The 20,293-nt window shown below is 41.8% G+C and overlaps 5 protein-coding genes across 5 annotated transcripts; all 5 read right to left on the bottom strand.

The window, feature by feature from the left end:
• Positions 1–22: 22 nt before the first annotated feature.
• Positions 23–4,766, bottom strand: LOC135338105 (transcription factor Sp2-like). The gene is made up of 3 exons (XM_064534125.1): positions 4,646–4,766; positions 1,497–2,276; positions 23–1,288 (listed from the first exon to the last, which is right to left on the bottom strand). The coding sequence occupies exons 2-3, from the start codon at positions 2,061–2,063 to the stop codon at positions 422–424; spliced, it is 1,434 nt and encodes a 477-aa protein (XP_064390195.1). The 5' UTR covers positions 2,064–2,276; positions 4,646–4,766; the 3' UTR covers positions 23–421.
• A 443-nt stretch (positions 4,767–5,209) lies between these two features.
• On the bottom strand, positions 5,210–9,340 carry LOC135338107 (protein Aster-A-like). Its single transcript, XM_064534127.1, has 7 exons — positions 9,164–9,340; positions 8,434–8,572; positions 8,183–8,286; positions 7,932–8,027; positions 7,193–7,273; positions 6,498–7,024; positions 5,210–5,619 (listed from the first exon to the last, which is right to left on the bottom strand). The coding sequence occupies exons 1-7, from the start codon at positions 9,203–9,205 to the stop codon at positions 5,466–5,468; spliced, it is 1,143 nt and encodes a 380-aa protein (XP_064390197.1). The 5' UTR covers positions 9,206–9,340; the 3' UTR covers positions 5,210–5,465.
• Positions 9,341–9,535: 195 nt separating this feature from the next.
• Positions 9,536–11,661, bottom strand: LOC135338103 (uncharacterized). Its single transcript, XM_064534123.1, has 2 exons — positions 11,514–11,661; positions 9,536–11,399 (listed from the first exon to the last, which is right to left on the bottom strand). The coding sequence occupies exon 2, from the start codon at positions 11,104–11,106 to the stop codon at positions 9,628–9,630; it is 1,479 nt and encodes a 492-aa protein (XP_064390193.1). The 5' UTR covers positions 11,107–11,399; positions 11,514–11,661; the 3' UTR covers positions 9,536–9,627.
• Positions 11,662–11,739: 78 nt separating this feature from the next.
• LOC135338102 (uncharacterized) lies at positions 11,740–13,565 on the bottom strand. The gene has a single exon (XM_064534122.1). The coding sequence runs from the start codon at positions 13,473–13,475 to the stop codon at positions 11,850–11,852; it is 1,626 nt and encodes a 541-aa protein (XP_064390192.1). The 5' UTR covers positions 13,476–13,565; the 3' UTR covers positions 11,740–11,849.
• Positions 13,566–14,431: 866 nt separating this feature from the next.
• On the bottom strand, positions 14,432–20,165 carry LOC135338936 (probable ATP-dependent RNA helicase DHX34). The gene is made up of 11 exons (XM_064535031.1): positions 19,445–20,165; positions 19,243–19,310; positions 19,083–19,153; positions 18,909–19,012; positions 18,550–18,660; positions 18,215–18,279; positions 17,647–17,832; positions 17,435–17,546; positions 17,153–17,298; positions 16,779–16,895; positions 14,432–16,287 (listed from the first exon to the last, which is right to left on the bottom strand). Exons 4-11 carry the CDS (start codon positions 19,010–19,012, stop codon positions 16,190–16,192), a joined length of 939 nt encoding a protein of 312 aa, XP_064391101.1. The 5' UTR covers positions 19,083–19,153; positions 19,243–19,310; positions 19,445–20,165; the 3' UTR covers positions 14,432–16,189.
• Between the last annotated feature and the right edge of the window lie 128 nt (positions 20,166–20,293).

The raw sequence follows: 20,293 nt of genomic DNA, 5'->3' as shown, positions 1-20,293 counted from the left end.
CATTTGTTAAATCACGACACCATCAAAATTGAAAGAACTGGCAGAATATACTGAAGCTTACATTGGAATACATAAAACATGAACAACTGTACGTGAACCAAATTGTGCAAAATGAGTAAATGAATACAATTCTGAATAACATAATTCTTATAAGTGGACATAGAGTAATGATTATGACAAAGTGGTTAGTGTACAAAATTCATGTGAAACAGATGATTTGCTGTGAATATCAAATGAAAGTTTTAAACGTAAACACATATCTATGAGAGTGTGTGTACACAGTACCTATACACATAGTAAACATACGAAAACAGCACAAAAATAGCTGCGCAGGATAACATAGGACAAGTGTACAAAATTGAAAATCAACTCGACAACTATCAGGTAGATCAGTTTGTGTGTTTATTACCTCTCGCGATCTTTAGGATGACATCACGGATGCTGGCACATGCGCAGGTGTAGTGAAAACAATTGTAGTGGCTGTCGTTTCCGGCTCTCCATTCATCGCAATAGTAGCGATTGGATATATTTCAGTCTCGGATTTTGTCTCGATTTCTATTTCTTGTTGTTGAGGGAGTGTAGCTGGAACCATGCTAGCTTCCATCACAACAGGAGGCATTTGAGCCATAGGAATCGCAGGGGATTGTGAGGCGATCATGTTCATAATGAATTGCTCTGTCTTGAAGGACATAGGGGTTGTGGTGGTTTCCATATCCATTGGCTCTTCAGCAGTGGGACTGTTGGGTTCGATCTTAAAGGGTACGCTACTCACGGTAACAGGTAGGTGTTGCGGTAAAGGCATCTGAATGAGGGACACTCCATTAGTGAGAGCTTCCCATCCTTTGAGGGTATTCGGGGTGAGTGGCGTGCCAGGGGTGGAGGGTGGAGTAGAGGAACTGTTGATAGCACTTCGACGTCCATTGGTAGTGTTCATTGCAGCCGAGGCAGCGGCAGCTTTAGCCTTGAGGACAAGAGGGTCTCTTCCTTTGGCACGATTTACAGCGTGTCGTTTGACATGTTTGCTCAAGTGGTCGCTTCTCATAAAACGTTTGTCACAGACGGGGCAAGCAAATCTCTTTTCTCCAGTATGAGTACGAAAATGACGGGCAAGTTCATCTGATCGTGCAAAACTTTTTCCACAACCTTCCCAGCCACAGGGGTAGGGTCGTTCTCCGGTATGTGTTCGAATATGCGCCTTAAGATGTGAGCTCTTTCCATAGCCCTTCCCACAGCCTTCCCAAGGGCAGAAGTGAGTTCTCTTCCCCCGACTAGACTTCCCAGACCCAGTCTGCATATAAAATCAATACCTAATACAACACGAATGTTTGTACATTATTATGGACAAAGTGCATGCTACATAGACAGATGCTCATAATTGCCCATAAATGTTATTATAGTACCACAGAAGAGATCAATCGTAAAGTGTATATGCAATAATGCTATACATAGATGCTATAAGTATTCATTAGCTAGCTATGATTATAGCTATACTATACCAGTAAAGATTGAGGAGAGACTGCTGCTTCTGTTCCAGATCCCGCTGAGCTGGTCGAGTAGTGGCTTGCGAAGGAGCTGTGTGACTGAGAGAGACTCTGAGACTCCGCATCGTCACATTCACCGTCTGGCAGGAGAGTATTAGAACTTCCCTCTTGATCTTGGCCACTGTTGTTGTTGGCAGCATTGATGAGTGACTCAATACCATTCATGTAGGGAGTTTGTCTTGGCTGTTCATCATCCTTTTGTTCAGCTTTTACTTCAGACTTGATAGCTTCAGCAGTTAAAATCAACTGTGTAGGTTCAGCAGGACTGATAAATCTCTCTGGATTGACAGCGAGGCAGGCTCGAGCAAGAGTCTCTTGGCTTAGGTTAGCTAGAACTTTGGCAACAAGAACCAGAGCAGTAGACTGAGTCCCTCCAGTATTAACTTTGTCTCCTTCTTTGGTAGACGGCGATGCTTCCACTGTGATAGGAAGGGCCTCGTTGCTCAAGAAGGAGGTGTGCGTGGAGAAAGGGGGAGTGGGTCCATTTGTGCTCGAGTTCTGAACTATGCCTTGAGTTGCCATCTTTACTTCTCGTAGATCTAGCGACCAGACTACAGTAGCTTGTTGCAGAATAGTGTAGCTTGAACTAGACAGCCTGGGTACACACTCTACTCGTACTCTGCAGTAGAAGGGAGTAGCTCGATCCTCTAAGAGTTTCTCGCACCAACACACACCCTCAGAACTCAAGAATGCGTACAGGAAGTGGCCAACGCCTTTCTTTTCCCTTTGATGCAGCTGAGTAGATTGTGTGGAGATTAAGTAGTAATTGAATGAACAATGAGGTCATAGCTTGTAAGACTTCAACATGCAGTTTGTGGGCAGGGCTAGCAACTTTTGCAAGGGCTTATCCTAAAACCATGGAGTATGAATAATCCTTGCCACAATCCTTACTCTGTTTAAGCTCTTGTATGTAATAACTCTCAGCTCTAGCTACATGTACATGTACTAATATCTACTTTTTGCATTTGCATGTGATAGAACACAGAGAAAATACGCAAAAAGGAACATAACACCATAACAATAGTACATGTAGCTACTAATGCAGAAATAGACATGAATTACTTTGATGAACCAACACACATTAATGCTACAATAGAGATCAGTTTCAAAAGAGGGTGGGGCTGCTCAACAATATTCTGGGAATGAAACCATCGAATTATCTGCATGTTTACACAACTATCAACACAATGGTAGAGGGAAATCAGCAGATTCCCAGATCCACCCCTTCTTTGTTACCCAGCTGTACAATCGTCTCCTCTCTTTTCCAGTCCTCAAGAACAAAAAGTATTACCTCAATACACGGTACTTTAATAAGCTAGCATGTTTAATTAGGTAAGCATGATTAAAATTACACTGATAATAAGATCACTAAATCAGGAAGGGTGAGATATCTGGCTATCAATAGGAAGAACTCTCTTGAGAGAAATAAAACCAATGTTTAGGCTCTATAGACTCTTATTGTTGCCAGGTGCCACAGGTAGTTTAGTTGAGGCATTTAAAATGACATCAGAAAGAGACAAAAGACAAAAGGGGGTGGGGCTGTATGTGTAGGTACTGTATACATGTACTTGAGTAGCTTCCAGATGTGGTGAAGACATAAAAAGGTCACCTACCACAAAGCCATTGCAGTAGAGGAGAGAGAGACCCACCCCCCTTTGTGTGAAACCAAAAGACTTAATTTAAGGACCAGTAATCAATCATCCATTTCTCCATGGAAATTTAATTAACATACCCTAACCAGACACTTAGCCACCAAATTGGTCTAACATTGTGAGGTCTCAAAAAATTCAACTCCTACTCCTACAGTTCAAAGCTGTGCCAAAAAGAAGACACTATGAGAGAGAATTAGGGAGTGGTTACTAATAGATTTGCTATATTAAACTTGGATGCTTTGTTCTCAGTATTAAAAGTGTAACAGTACAGCAATTATCCAGCCCCACCCACTAATAGATTTGATAGCATGTTGTAACTGAAAGTCATGGACACAACAACAACTTGAACAGCATGAATTGCGTAGTGTCCTCCTCATTAAACAATTAGTTGACATGAATATACAAACACTATACCAGTAGAGCACATGAGAAATCAATGCTATCCAGTGTAGACTCTAAGTTACTAAACATGGTCTAAGGTACCGCTAAGATGACCACACTATAGCTCACTTTACAAATACATCATGTGTGTTGAATGCTTGACATGTCCTAAGGCTAATGTAGCGTGTAATACTCTTATTACAAGGGTACCCTCCCACTCTTAGAGACCACACCCACACCCAGTAACGTCGTCCTTAATGCAAGTAAAAGCTGACAATACACATCCCATGGATAAGAACCTACTACAAAGCTATTGACGCGCACACACACACACACACAACAACCATTTGAGGAAGTAGAGAGATTCTAGGCACTGAGTATGTAGATACAGTATGGCAGTAAGTGGTAAGAATAATATTGGTCAAGCTTCAATAATGGACATAACAAATAATTACTAAAGCCTCCATATAATTTTTAATATCTTTGTGCAGAAAAAGTGGGCATAGCTGGCTACCTCTAATAAATGGTGTCTCTCTAGTTACAGTGTAGGAATGCAGAGCTGACTGACACAATTACATGCTTGGCAAGCTTCAGACTACACAATAGCATTACCAACAACACAATGGCTAGTGTGTACTAGAAGGCAGCCCTGCCCATTAACTACTGCATGCTTGCCTGAGCACCCAGCCTGCCCCACCCAGTTAAGCCTATAGGACCTTCACACACAAACAAATAGCATCTTGCAGCTATAATAAGCACACAAACACATAGCCATGCAAAGGTAAGAACTTTGATGTAAAATGAAAAGAAGCACAGCTATAGCTAATATCTATTTATATACCATTAAAATGTTATTTATTAGCCTTTGAATAATGTGACGAGACCAAAATCATACCCTAATAATAATAATGAATTCGATACATAAAATACGATACATTTTATTGCTTTACCCAAACAGCCAGGCAATTCTACAGCCTGTACCACCATAAAAATGTTTAGTAGGCTTTTACAGTACATATTGTAAGACAATTGCAATTTTTTTATTCAAGGTAGAAGGAAGGATATACCCACTTGCTTCACTTGTGTATACTTGATACTCAGACACTGGAAAGGACCTCAAAACCGTCTCACAACCGAAACAAAGCTTCTCTTTGCAGCTACATACACGTGCTAAGCAGCCACGCCCTCTCAGGAACCTGCAGACTAAAAGAAGGCGTGGCTCGTTGCAGCTTCTCAGCCCACACACTGCACCAAAACCCAGGTCCCAGGCCGATTTATTTTTAATAGAACGAAGTTGCGGCCTAGCTAGAAACAACGAGGCTGGGAACGAGGCTAAACTCATGGCTGAACAAAGCTCTCCAACTGAAGCTCCTGTGAGCGACACACCTGAAGCAATGCAGACAGAGGAGAGCCAAAATACTAACTGCACACAACCTGTTGCAAGCACAGACGAAGAAGTACAAGAACCAGAGCAAGAGAGAACTCTTACAGACCATTTGAATAAGAAACTGTTGGAAAGCTTTTTGTCTCGTTTGGACTCTGGAAACATACAATTCCCTCAAGCCTCTGCTGAGGAAGAAGGCCAAGCTGGGGAATTTGATGAACAATCATAATTTTGTTGTACATTGCAATCAATTTCAGGTGTGAATAATGTTTCTTCATCCAACTTTTTTGGGTGTAGATCATCAGTACAAAAAAACAAAAATGAAATTTTAGAGTCATATTGAAAGACTACACAATGTACAATGCCTATAAGATGGATGGATGGATGGGTGGGGGGCGAGATAGTGATACAAAAAAATTATACCTAGTAAACAGACACAGACGAATGAACGAACAAAACACAATAATAATTTGTGGTTTGATAAAGCTGTTTGGTAGTGATCATCATTCAGTGGTGTATGTGTGGTAGTGGGGAGAAGGTTTCAATTGTTTGACTGCACAGTCTACACCATGGTTGCAGAATGAGATATGGATGTAATGAAGGTTCCACTTGAGATAGCCGACATAGCATCGTCAGAGTGGAGACCAGCAGGAGAATAATGCTGTGAGAAAACAGAATTACGTCACACTATATGCATGTAGTACACAGCAATACACTAGCTTACAGAATTACAATTCGTAATGGGATATACGTAAATATATAACACACATGCTTACATGGATTAATTCGTAATGGGTGATCTGTAATTATTATCAATACTCAATGCTAATTGCGTGAAATACAGTGGAACCTCTCTTAGCGGCCACCTCACCACTACGATACAAAGGCCAGACACCAAGGTTCCAACCACAACAAGGCCACTTCTGTATAAGGGCCATACAGAACTTAGTTCTACAGTGGTGTCCCGTTACAGAGGGGTTCCACTGAAGTCTAATAGAAGCACTGCAGGTGCTGATGTCTCGGTGAATGTGTTAAAGCTACTGTCATAACATACGGCTACTAGCTATTGCTAATACACACATTGTATCATGCAAACATTTTCGCATTAATTATGCTGCTGCATGCTATAATCACAGGGAAACTCAAAGAGTGGGAAGTGATCGATGATCGCTGCTAAAAAGGAGTCTAAACTTAATGGCTGGCTGCATCAGTAGAGCCTTGCAGCTCTTTGCTCACTCCTGCAGCTACCAATAGCTAGCGTTCTAGCAACACTAGTACTCCGTGGATAAGTTTGCTACACTCTTCTGAAAAGGCTGCAATGGCATTCCAGTAAGCAACTACTAGGCATATCAAGAACAACAATTTTTTGCAAAACTACGAATTAGAATCCAAGAAAACGTTACTAGAAGCCTAACTCTTACTTGAGCAGCTGTAGCAGTGTACACAGACACACAGACAGACACACACAAACACACTACTGTATACCTTGCTTGCGCATGCGCACACTGAGGAGGCATAATTACGTATATAGGTACTTACAATACAACGAGGAGCATGTTGATGAGCAGAGTTGTTGTGCAATTATTGATGAACGGTAGCTGTCCAAAAGTCTTGTGGAATCCAGCAATTGTCAGGTCATGTTTGAACCACTGTAGTCCACTATCATTGTTCATTTTTTGTTGAGTATTAGATTGGGCTGAGGAGGTGGTATCTGTAGTATCAACACTGTCAACGGGGTCCATGCTCCTAGTACTAGAGTCACCAGTCGATACTCCACTTGTGGCAGAGTGTTGAGAGCTGGTAGTCGTATTGTCACTATTACTGGACGAGCTTCCTGTAGGGTAGTCACCGTCTGTATGGTCACCGAGCAACTCGGTCAGCGAATCAGATTCCAGGCTGTCTTCTTCTTGTGTGGATGTAGTGAGGGTGTGATGGCTGTGAGGTGTGTGATGGTCCGTGTCTGAGCTTTCGGCTGTGAGTGAGTTTGAACGTATACTACTGGGTAGCTCTTTGCTCGACTGTTTCCAGTTATTGACTGCCGTAAGTAAAACAGACTCTATGAACGGCTGTAGATAGACAAAAGTATATTTATCAGTTAAAACAGAGCAGCCAGGCTATAACTAATAATGTACTTCAGTCTTGCATAATTGTGTAAAATGGAACAATAAGAATCTCTCTATGGAGAATGTAGCAAAGATGATATGGAGATATGTATTAAAGATGACAAAGCTCACCTCTGGAGAGAGGGCATTCCTCCAGATGGTGACCAACACGTGAAACACTTTGTCTCGATGGATCACAGATGCAAATCCATACTACATAGGACAAAATGGTTAACGACAATCTTGTATGCACATGTACATACATGGCAAGTAACTGCAGTATCAATCATTTAGTACCATGAAACTGTTTGCTCTACAAATGAGTACGGAAGCACACCAATTAATGTGGAACCAGGAGTATACATATATAGAGCTTCAAAGAATGTATGATAACTAAGTACTTGTGTCGCACGACCACAGATACAATCCATACCAAGCGAATGTAATGTGTAACGAGTCTTAACGATGATCTTGCAGGTGCATTTAATTATGCAAGTACAGTTAGTACATAGAATGAGAGAGTTGGCATTACTAATTAAGTACCTTACAATTATATGGTGGGAGCTTCAGAGAATGCATGTTTAAATTGTAAATGACGTATTGTGACTCTTAATGAATCAAGGAACAAACAGGCTATTTAATTAATGGAGTACATAATAGGTCACCCATCATTATTATTATTTTTAGTGTAGGCCAGGGTTTGCATGATTTAATGAAGGAACCTTACAACTAGTGTGGGAGCTTCAGGGAATGCATGTTTAAATGTAATTACGTATTGTACTAAGAGTGCTACTCTCAATGCATCAAGGAATAGACTAAATAGAGTATGTTAATAGGTTGATACCCCAGAGGAAGTGGGGTTAGTACTAACCTTCTTGGAGCCCACTTCAATGAGTATGGCACTTGGGAACACGAGTGCTGTCCTCTGTTTGCTGATAGAAGTCACATCACTGAACTTGATTGAGGTCTAAACAAAGAGAATCGCATAAACAACGTTGGAGCACACGTACTGTGTGAGCATGACACCAGAGGATGTATGCTATATCACATGAGTCTTTGTGTAGAGTGTGTTTACAGCAAGGTATCTATTCACACACACATTAACTACATTTGTCGTTTCACCTTTGTCTCCCATCCTAGAATGTTGGAGTAAAAACAGAACCAGTTGGGAGTCAAGTACATTCTACCCTGTACCAAAAGCTCCTTCTGCCAAGCGCAAGAGTAACCTTGACAGTGAAAGTATTGCATATAACAGTTTGTATATATTATATACATGGACAAACATTCAATTTGTTAACTGGAAAACTGAAATCATAACAGGCCTTAAAATTAACATTACAAGATTGCATTTGTTAACATTTGACAGAACTCACTTTTGAGGATGGTTTCTTCCTTGCAATTGTCCCCCAGGCATTTTCTAACTTCTATCTCAGCTCTGGCCAACTTTAAAGTATCCATAGAGCGATGTAACTCACTGGAGGTGAGCTCAGGAGACAGTTGACACTCTGACACCTACAGGTACAGGGGAAGTTACACATCCATCAATAATAAATTCCTTCGACCTTCCTTCCTATAGTACGATACTAATTATTATTACCTGAGGACAAAGCCATTTATCCGGCAAAGTATACTATAGAGGGTAATTTATTTGGGAACATTTTCACAATGGTATGCTACCCATACAAACTTTCTAGTACCACAAGCATTCCTGGGAAGATATTCATTTACAGTGTGTTTACCATCACCTGATGAATGACATGATATACAGAGAGCATTCACAGTATCAAAAGTTTATCAATCATGCCATTATCTGTGTACTGTTAGTGTGTGAAATGGGAGGCCACCTTTTAACAGTGTGTGAACTGTACGACTGGCTGGCTACAGATCGACCACCTTACAAGTAACAGCTTTCAACCAATAATAATAATATGCAAGCTACATAGCTGATGCACCATGCAAACACAACGTACATTTGATTTCACCTGAACATTAACAAGCTACACATTAATAAGAAAGCAACTAGTCAGCCAGTTAACTAGTAGCATGCATATAGCAGTTCATATTAAACACAATGCTAAGCTGCTATCCTTCATTAGATCTTACTTGTGAGTGGCTGACCATATCACGACTGGGTGACGAGTCCATCTTACAGCTGCAGTCTAGAGAAATGAACTTCGTTTCTCTCTTGACATTACACTTGCTTGTGGTGTTGTCAACCTCAGGGAGTTGTTGTCTTTCATTTATACAATTACAACCTCGTGTGTTTATTTTCTATTGCTAGGTCTGTGGGCAAACGCTGACAACCGGAAGGAAAGATCACCACAGTGATTATCATATCCATCCGTAGTATTGTGTGATGATGACCTTTACCACACCTATAATTCCAACGTACATGTACACGTCAGATGACATCAGAACGTGCGAGCCCTGCCCACTATAATTATACCTTTTGTGTGGACAACAATTATAATGTAACAACAAATCATAAACACAATAATAAATTATATTGAAGCATAATAATTGAAGCATAAAATAATGGGGTTGATCAGATCGGATAATAATTATAGTTAACTTTCTTGCATATCCATATCATCACCTAGTGTGGTGTCGCTATCGTGGCTACATAAAGTATCGTTTGTAGCAGTGCTAACACCGCTATCAGAAAATACAGAGGAAGAATCATCTTTGTCTGTTGCAGCAATCGATGATTCACGAGATTCAGACATAGGGGTACTTACAAAGCTTGAGCGTCCACTATCACGACCGTCTGATGGTTCCCCTTTAGGGGGCAGAGAGAGGTCCATGAATGGAGGTCCTACCCCTACTGAGATATGTGTTTCAACTTCCTTCCTCTCAGCCAATATTTGTCCTCCATCTTCAGTCGAGATTGAGTGGGATGCACTATCAATAATCCCTGCTGCACTTTTCATACCAGCTGCTTTTCGCATACCATTCCGGAACTTAGAGTTTGGCGTAGTAACACTTACATCAGAAGGTGGAGCAAAGGTTGCTTTCGGCTTGGGAGTATTCGCATAGCTTTTCTTTACTCTCTGTCCAGCTGGTACTACAACTTCTCTCGTTTGAGTGGTGTGCTCACGTCTTACTTGATTCACTTTAAAGCTGCTTGTGGAGACACCTCCAGTTATAGCGGGGCCTATGGGACCAAAAGCAGTGTAGGAAACAGTACATGGTTGGGGAACCGTCTGACTGTACAACTCATTCCAAGATTTAACATTGGGCCTAAGAAGTAATAGCTTTCCAGTTTCTTCCTCCACAAGTACATCAGTTAGCTGGTTTGGATCTTGGCCTTCAAACAGGTAATCGTAGTCGTTGAATGATGCTCTGCATGCAATTGGAATGTTATAGCCGAGTACATTAGCTGTGGTTCCAACTTCAAAGCCTGTCTTTGATGTTTTCTTGCTCAATCCAGACGAATTAGGCAGAGCAAGCTGTTTATCCATCTTGGTTTCCACGATTTCGTTCATAAAGCGCTGGGCCTCTTGGGGAGGAACAGTCACTTGGATTCGTTGGATTGGGTGTTGCTTTCGCTTCTGAAGGTGCTCATCAATCCAAACTTGGCTGAACTTCATGTTTTTCTCATCTAGTTTCTCTTTCAGCCATTCTACCGCAAGAACAAGCTTGATGATTTCTTTCATTTTCAGAAACTTTGGCTCATCGTGGTAGGCCACACTATCGAAAATCTCAGTGATGTACTTCGAGTAATCCAAATTGCATTCCTCCCACTTGCAGTCAATCCGCATCTTGGGCTCGGTCACAAAGTAAAGCTCATCATTTCGCTTGTCAACATCAACCGACTCGCAACGCATAATAATTGTAGCACCAGGAAAATCTTCAGGAAAATCCTCTCGAGTTCTCAGTCCTCTCAGATTGCTAGTTTCGTTCCATGCCGAGAAGTTTTTCTTTTCCTTGTCACTTTTCACACCCACGTGAAGGCATTTCATTGACCAATCGGCTTCAGCTAGCAGCTCCCCCACAGAAGTACCTCGCAGCCACCTGGGACTGTAGCCTTTAAATAGTCGACCCATTTTTGAGAATGGATGAAATGGGTGAAATCCTTCGTAGAAGAATCCAGGCCGTTTGTTTTCTAAGCAAAGTTTGACAATAACGCCACATCTTCTTCGGTCAGCACAGGTACATTTTGGGCAGGTTTGAAATGAAGTTTTGGGATTCCATTTTTGATGTCGACAGCACTCAGTGCCAAATTTGCTCCCATGGAGAACTTGAATAGGAAAGACACGCCATCACTGTATTTGTGCTCATCAGCATGAGCAAATTTTCTCATCTTGGAGCAAGACATTTCCTTGTTGAATGATGTTAACTGCAAAAAATTATTGACTTTCTTGCATGCAAATATCAGTATAATTATAGCTAGAATGCACACATGCAATAAATGCAGCAATGCAGCAATGTCACATTATATTATAGAGCTTACATAGACCAGTATAGTTTCAGAGTCAGCGCTTCACACGTACACACTGTAGATACTCGAACTCTGCTGTAGATATATAATATATTGAACTACGTATACTGTATTTATAGCGCTAGAGGCTTTTAATTAAGCCAGGGAAATCACCCGGGAAACCACCATGCGCACGGAACTACCAGGGAAACCACCAGGGGAAATTGAGTGGATGTTCTGTTCCATGTAAACACACCTGTTGGCAAGAAGTGGAGAAGCCATGCAAATTAAAGTAGGTGTAAACACAACAAAAATAGAAAAAAACAACAACAATGCATACACATATCAAGTACATAACCAAGTCTTTTTTCAGGACATAGCAATACACTCACTAGCTAGATTTTTGTCTGGAAGTAAATGATTGTGCAGTTTCACTCGTAGTCCTTTCTTCCCATCACGTCTTAGCTCCACCACCTCATGATTGCAACCAAGATATCCAATGCCACCTCCTGCCGAAATGTGCATTTCAAGTTTCTTCTCTTGAATCATTTTCTGTCCCGTTTCGCTCGAGACAGAGAGGGATGTACTATCACAGAACCCAGCTCCATGTTTCACACCATCTTTTCGCATACCATCTCGGAGCTCAGATTGTACTGTAGTAACACCCACGTTAAAAGTTGGAACAACTGTTGCTTTTGGCTCGGGAATGTCCGCATAGCTCTTCCTCTGTCCAGCTGGTACCACAACTTCCTCCGTAGTTCGAGTGTGTTCACGTCTTACTTGATTTGTTTTAAAGCTGCTGGTAGAGACACCTCCAGTTATAGCGGGGCCTATGAGACCATCAGCAGTGTAGGAAACAGTGCATGGTTGAGGGACCGTCTGACTGTACAACTCGTTCCATGATTTCACATTGGGTCGGGCAATTACTAGCTTTCCGGTGTTTTTGTCCAGACCGAGTTTAGTTAGCTGGTTTGGATCTTGGCCTTCAAACAGGTAATCGTAGTCGTTGAACGATGCTCTGCATGCAACTGGAATGTTATAGCCAAGTAAATTTGCTGTGGTTCCAACTTCAAAGCCTGTCTTTGATACTTTCTTGCTCAATCCAGACGAATTAGGCAGAGCAAGCTGTTTATCGTTCTTGGCTTCTACCATTTTGTTGATGAGGCGCTGAGCCTCTTGAGGAGGAACGGTCACTTGGATTCGTTCAGTTGGGTGTTGCTTTCGCTTTTGAAGGTGCTCATCAATCCAAACTTGGCTGAACTTCATGTTCTTCTCATCTAGCTTCTCTTTCAGCCATTCTACCGCGAGAACAAGCTTGATGATTTCTTTCATTTTCAGAAACTTTGGCTCATCGTGGTAGGCCACACTGTCAAAAATCTCGGTGATGTACTTTGAGTACTCCAAATTGTGTCCATCCCGCACACAGTCAATCCGCATTTTAGGTTCAGCCACGAAGTAAAGTTCATCATTTCGTTTGTCAACATCAACCGACTGGCAGCTCATAATAATTGTAGCTCCATCAAGATCTTCAGGAAAATCCTCTCGAGTTCTCAACCCTCTCAGATTGCTAGTTTCGTTCCATGCTGAGAAGTTTTTCTTTTCCTTGTCACTTTTCACACCTACGTGAAGGCACTTCATTGACCAATCGGCTTCAGCTAGCAGCTCTCCCACAGAAGTACCTCGCAGCCACCTGGGACTGTAGCCTTTGAAGAGTCGACCCATTTCAGAGAATGGATGAAATGGGTGAAATCCTTCGTAGAAGAATCCAGGCCGTTTGTTCTCTAGGCAAAGCTTGATAATGACAGCCACATCTTCTTCGGTCAGCACAGACACATTTTGCGACGGTTCAAAATGAAATTTTGGGACACCATTTTTGAAGTCAACAGATCTCAGGGCCAAATTTGCTCCCATGGAGAACTTGAATTGAAAGGCAACACCATCATTGTACTTGTACTCTTCGGCATGAGCAAACTTCCTCAACTTGGAGCAAGACATGGTTCTTCTTGATAACTGCTAAAACTAAAATAATGACTTAAAACAGTATATGAGACGTGTTTATAGCACAAAATGTTTGGTAATGCTTAATCAGCAATGTAGTCATGCATATACGGTACAGCGAGCCTCAGTACAAAATACCCTGGGAAACTACCACAGAATTTGTTGAATTGCACTCTGTTGCGCAATCTGATCCAAAACACGTGAATATACGTACTACAGGTATAGATGACATAACTAAAGCCAAAATGCATAAGCAAATTAGTTGCTAAATTTACTTGTGCACTAACTGTTTAGGTGTTTACATTTATGTTTGAGGATATCTATGGGAGTCAGTTGTTGCAGGGTCTGCTCACACACGGGGCAATGGTAGGACTTGAGGTGGGCAGGGTCTACTGACTTGGCAGCGAGGTCTTGTTCAGCAACTGTGTTGAAAGAGAAAAGCTCAATACAGCAAAGCCCCATAATTATAAGATCTTTGTATAGATAAAAGTGATCTTTGTATAGATAAAAGTGACTTATACCACATTGCCATTGTGTGGGTGTGAATCCATTTTGCATAGTCCAGGATCCTACGTACTAAGACAGATCTACTGCTTTTTATCCTGTATGCATTATATTTATGGGAGAAATTTCCAAGGGGTCGTAATTACCAATAAAGTCGTAGACTCTAAGACTAAGTAGACTCTAAACATTAATTAACTCTTGACAATACACATTTTTATTATAATAACCTGAGTCAGGCCTAGGCAATAGCATACAACAAAACAACACTACATGGTATGCTGCTACCCCTCATGATCATTTATTGGACTGACAGTGAACAGTCCCGAGGAGGCTGCTGCAGTGCACTGCAGTCTAGTGACTTGAGCTTTGTTTCTCTTTGACATTGAATACAGTTGCCAATGCAAACATGAGAACCAGCCCTGCCTATTACTTTCATGCAATAATAATGCTCAACCAAATAAAATATCAATAATCATTAATTGTAAACAATAAATTATACGTTACTAGCCACTAGCCTAACTAAAAAGGTTGCATCTATACATCACTAGTGAGGTGTCGCTATACTCGAGCTACATAAAAATACCAATAGTATCAATAGCAGTACTAAAAATATTGTTCTTTTTGTTAGAGCAATCGACGAGATCCAGACATAGGGGTACTTGCAATGCTTGAGTATCCGCTATCACAGTTGCCTGATGCTTCAGCTTTAGGGGGCAGACGGAGGTGCATGGATATATTCAAAGGCGGCCCAAACTCCTTCCCGGCAATGAGCTGTGTTATTAGTCCGTGAGTGTGTAGTGATGGTTGTTTAATTGTCGTCCCATTTCTTGACGTTCCAACACTAGAGCAAGAATCTTCCCGTCCATGCATTAACTGTGCTCCACCTGTTGCAATAGGTGGCCTGTTAACAAGAGCACTACTTGATGGTGCATTAACCACAGGCTGTGCTGGAACAGCAGAAGATGGTATATTTTCTACCTTTCGAAAGTTAGATGCTTTCACCTGAAGTGGGCATGGCGTTGATTGAACAGGTACATGTTCGTTTACTCGATGGACAGGAATGTTAGTAGTTGAAATGCCACCAGTGAGAGCTGGAGATCTGACCATCACATCGTTCGGATCTTGCAGCCATTTGCAAGGAAAGAATTCAGTTTCCCCCATAAGCTCAGACCAAGATTTCACTTCTGGCGTAACAGTTTCTTTAGTGTCTGGATCAAAGGTGACTGGCATGTTTGGGTCCATACCTTCATAGAGAAAATCGAAATCGTGTGTGGTAGCTCTCACTACTATCTTCTGCACAAGAGGCACATACAAGTCTGCTGTTCTTTCAAAATCAGGATGAGCAATCGTTTGCTCAAACTTAGCTTCAAAATTTTTGCTTTTGACTGTCACTGTGGGTTTCGTAACAGAGACTCGATCCACGTACTTGCTTTGGGAGAGGGCTTGCAACACTTCAGGCCCTTTCATTGCCTTCTTTGCCTCTTCTTTTAGCTGCTTCATGGTTGAGTTGGTTTCTTCAGCTGAGAGTTCCACTTGTAACGATTTGGGGGGATTGTACGTGGGTGTTGTATGCTCTCGTATCCAGTTCTGACTGAAGTGAACTCCTTTTTCTTTCAGCCACTCGACAGCAAGAATGAGCTTTATGTACTCCTTCATTTTGAGAAAAAGTGGCTCGTCATAGTATGCAATAGAATCAAAATGTTCTGTGATGTAACGTGAATATGCTGGAAATTCCACAGAATCAATTGCCATTTCTGGTTCTCCTTCAAAGAGAATCTGGTTTGCATCTTCACAAATAGATACTCGCTTGCATTTCATGTACACACCACCATGCTTTGATGGATCACGTTCAAAGTTTTCGAAACTTGCCAAACCATCAACATTGCTTTTTTCAGTCCATGACCAGAATTTCTCCTTATTCTTGTCACTACGAACACCAACCATTAGGCACTTCATTTGCCAGTCAATTTCAGCAAGAGTTTCCCCAATAGAGGTGCGTCTCATGTAGAGTGGCTTGTATTGCTTAAAATGTCGGCCAGTTCCTGCAAGAGGGTGGTCAGGGAGAAATCTATTGTAGTAGAACTCGGGACGCTTGTTTTCTTGGCTCAAACGAATACACATGGCCACTTCTTCCTCTATAATCGTTGGTACTTTCTTAGCAACACTGAAAAGCAGCGTGGGCACACCATCTTCAATGCAAACACCCCTCAAAGATAGATCCTCTTTGGGCATTTCAAATCGAAAAGCGAGACCATCTTCGTACTCATCCATATCGCAGACTTCAGCTTTTGTAGACAACATCTTGCTGGAGATGTAAGAACAATCATGCATGAATAATTATATACCTATAACACTACACAATTAAAATGCATACTGGATGTGTATTGCATAGCAATGTCAAATTTATTAGCAACTTACTTACTATAGATTCAGATTTAGCTTTGACACAAAGTACATGAGCACTAACTATTTTTATAGTGCTGCAGTGCTTTGTCATTATTGGAATACAGCAAAACCCCCGGGAAACCACCACCTATGACATCTGTTGTCTTGTAATGTATAATTTATGAGTAATTACCCATCTGTCATGTATAGGGATGTACATCCAACGTTACAGCAGCATGTCTACAAAATACCCAGGGAAACTACCATAGCATTTCAATTTTGTTCTGATTCATGATAACTCATGAATATAGACACAACTGTACTGATGCCAAAAAGCAGAAGTAACTATAATGGAAGCTAGTGACATAAAAATAAACTTTTATTTGTGCACTAACTGTTTAGCGTGTTTACGTTTATGTTTGAGGATATCTATGGGAGTCAGTTGGAGGGTCTGTTCACACACGGGGCAATGGTAGGACTTGAGGTGGGTAGGGTCTACTGACTTGGCAGCGAGGTCTTGTTCAGCAACTGTGTTGAAAGAGAAAAGCTCAATACAGTGGAATACAAAGTCTCTATACTGTTACATGTAGATCAGATAAAAGTGACCTCTTAAAATTTAACCACAGTCCATTGTTTTGTTGCAAGTTGCAACTCAGACCACTCAACAAAATTCTTGTGGTTACTATTATTTTGAGTCCACCCACACAAATGCTATTTAACTCCTGCCAGAGAATGCATTCTTTTTGAGGTGATAATTATAGTAAAGGATCGATCAACTGTAGTACCTTGTTCCATGTCTTTCTTGCAGGTGGCCTGATGTTGCAGCTGCTCGACCAGGGTAACAGCCAGTCTCTGTTCACACTGAGGGCAGCTCCACACTCGACTGATGTGATCACTGCTACTCAAAGTACTGGAAGTGCCATCATCCAGACTGTGTGTGTGTGTAGTGTGTGTGTGTGTGTAGTGTGTGTGTGCGTGTGTGTGTGTGTGTGTGTGTGCGTGTGTGTGTGTGGGCGTGTGTAGTGTGTATAGTGACATAATAATTGCTACAATTGATAGTAACGTGCCAATCATAAGTGAGGTAATCAGTGATGGCCCACCCTCCCTTCAGTGGGTGTCGCTTCATGTCTGGTTTTACAGTATCAGATTCTTTCGACTCTTCTTTAGAAACAGCTTCTGCTACACAGGTGATTAAAAGTTAAGATAATTGTAGTGACAAATCCTGTATAACAGGCATCAATAGGTAATTTCAATCTACTTAATTCCATGATCCACGTACCTTCTTGGTTATCAGGGGGTGGTCCCTTGTAAAGGTGCTCCTTGCCAGCTGCTGATAGTTGACCGAGTTTGTAGGGGAAAGAGCTGTCCAGAAACTCCGCTAGTTTGGACGCTAGCAACGTCTCGAGGGCAGCTGTCTTTGAAGTGTCATCAAAATCGTCGTGGAAACGATCCTCCTTAGAACGCTCTGAATTAAGGTATGCAGACATGCGTGATAAAAGAACTGCTGATGGTACGTGTTAAAGACCTTTAGGTATGTGCTAATTAAAGGTGGTGTACCTTATAGTGCCGGCTGGTCAGCAAAATTGTCAACGAATATTGTTAACGAACAATGAATCTCATTACAAGAGCTGGCTTATTAGAAATCATTTAGTCACGAGTTGCTCTCCACATGCTATCACATGCTTTAAAAAGCACTGCATGCAATATTTCTAAGAAAAACAAATTTTAGGTTGCAGAAAAAAGGTCAAATACGGTGGGTGACCTTATACTTACTTTGAGAGGCCGTCAGTTTGGTGTCCAATAGCTCAGCCCAAGTGGCCCTCAGGCCCTCAGGGTTTGGACCACACCCACTACCCTCTCCCCCACCTCCGCACTGGGGAACTTGAGCTCCAACCAGCTGTCAGCAATTAGCCTATAGCAAACAAGACAGATTAATAACGACAATGCACGTACATTAAAATGGTACACTTCAATTAACTGCGCACACACACACTAGTACTGCACACACCACACACACTGCACACACACTGCACACACACACACACACACACACACACACACACACACACACACACACACACACACACACACACACACACACACACACACACACACACACACACACACACACACACACACACTGCACACAGACACAGACACACACACACACACACACACACACCTGGTACAGTCATTGTTAGTGTCCAAACTCTGTGAGAACAAGGAGATGGTCTGCAGAGCTGGCACCCTCACGGCATTGACCAGATATGGTTTATTGGTCTCCAGGAGATCACTACAGTCACAGTATGAGTAAAGTAACACTGATCATCCTCATTGGACAACACATTTCTATTAAATAAGGCCTTGACATACATTTTGAAATACCTAGCTAACAATAAATTATCTTACATCCACTCATAGGAAAGTATTAAAGGTTGATACTAACTATAGACACTTTTAACAGCAGTGAGCTATTCTTAATATACAAGGCTCTAGCTGTTGATAAGTATAACTACTCTAGAGAAACACCACTGTACTCACACATAGGCCAGTAGCTCCTTGCACTTGTCCGTGCCCTCAGGGTGAAGGTACTCTGGACTGGTAGAGAATATACTGGTCGGATGTAATAGTGCAAATGACTTCATCTGTGGAAATTAAGAGAGAGAGATTTGCAGTGGAAATCTATTTTAGAGATGCTGTTTGAGAGAGACATACCTTTGTGTGGTAGACTTGTTTCAAGTCTGGAGTTACAGTCGTCAGCAATGGCCAGCTGAGGGTACAAGCCACTAAGTGGTAGGGGGGGAGGGGTATTACAATTGTCATAGCCACCCACTTAATATTATAACGCTCCTATAATTAGAGCTTTGTGACGTACCTGCAAAGGACAATCTTGAGCAGGTTGATGTCCTTGAGCGTGAAGTTTCGTCTCACATTACTGGCCTCCTATACACACGCAAACATGTAAACCCGCTATGCAGGGGGGTAGCCATGCAGGGGGTAGATATGCAGGGGGTAGCCATGCAGGGAGTAGCCATACACAGGGGGTAGTCATGCAGGGGGGTAGCCCACTCACTCACTTGCAGCTAGGAGATCGTGTAACAGTTTAAACTCGAGGTCTTTGAGATCCGACGTGACAGACTCCTCCTCGTTATCATGTCACTGAGTGATGAATGACATACAGAGAGCATTCACAGTACCGTAAGACCTCGATTTAAGGCGACCCTCCAAATATGCAACACCCAGGAGCTTCAGCAATTTTCTGACCTCTAAAAGTAGCGACAGCTGCGTTGACAATTATTTTTTAATGTCGCGTTCTAAATAGAGGTAAATGTAGCCACTCCCTAGCCTCGATTGTAGCCCACTGGAAAATCAGTGTTTTTAAGCGGCCTGAAATCGAGGCAAGTAGACTCTGTAAAGTTACCTCCAATTAGATGCGACCCTCTAAATATGCAACACCAGGACTTCAATATAATTTTTCAACCTCCAAAAGATGCAACCTCTGGCTTCGTAATTATAAAAAGTGTCGCTTTAAATCGAGATCTTACGGTATCATCAATCATGTCATTATCTGTGTACTGTTAGTGTGTGAACTGTGCGACTGGCTGGCTACAGATCGACCACCTTACAAGTAACAGCTTTCAACCAATAATATATAATAATATGCAAGCTACATAGCTGATGCACCATGCAAACACAACAGTACACGTACATTTGATCTGATTGAACATTAACAAGCTACACATTAATAAGAAAGCAACCAGCCAGCCAGTTAGCTAGTATAGCATGCATATAGCAATTCCAAAACACAATGCTAAGCTACTACCCTTCATTAGTATCTTACTTGTGAGTGGCTAACCATATCACAACTTAGACTCGCCAGCCAGCCCTTCCTCCGTTAGGAAGTTAGGCGAGTCTAATCACAACTG

This window comes from Halichondria panicea, chromosome 7, assembly GCF_963675165.1.
Source record: "Halichondria panicea chromosome 7, odHalPani1.1, whole genome shotgun sequence".
NCBI classification, from domain to species: Eukaryota; Metazoa; Porifera; class Demospongiae; order Suberitida; family Halichondriidae; genus Halichondria; species Halichondria panicea.
Note: the sequence above shows the minus strand (reverse complement) of the source record. Positions and strands in the feature narration are given on the sequence as shown.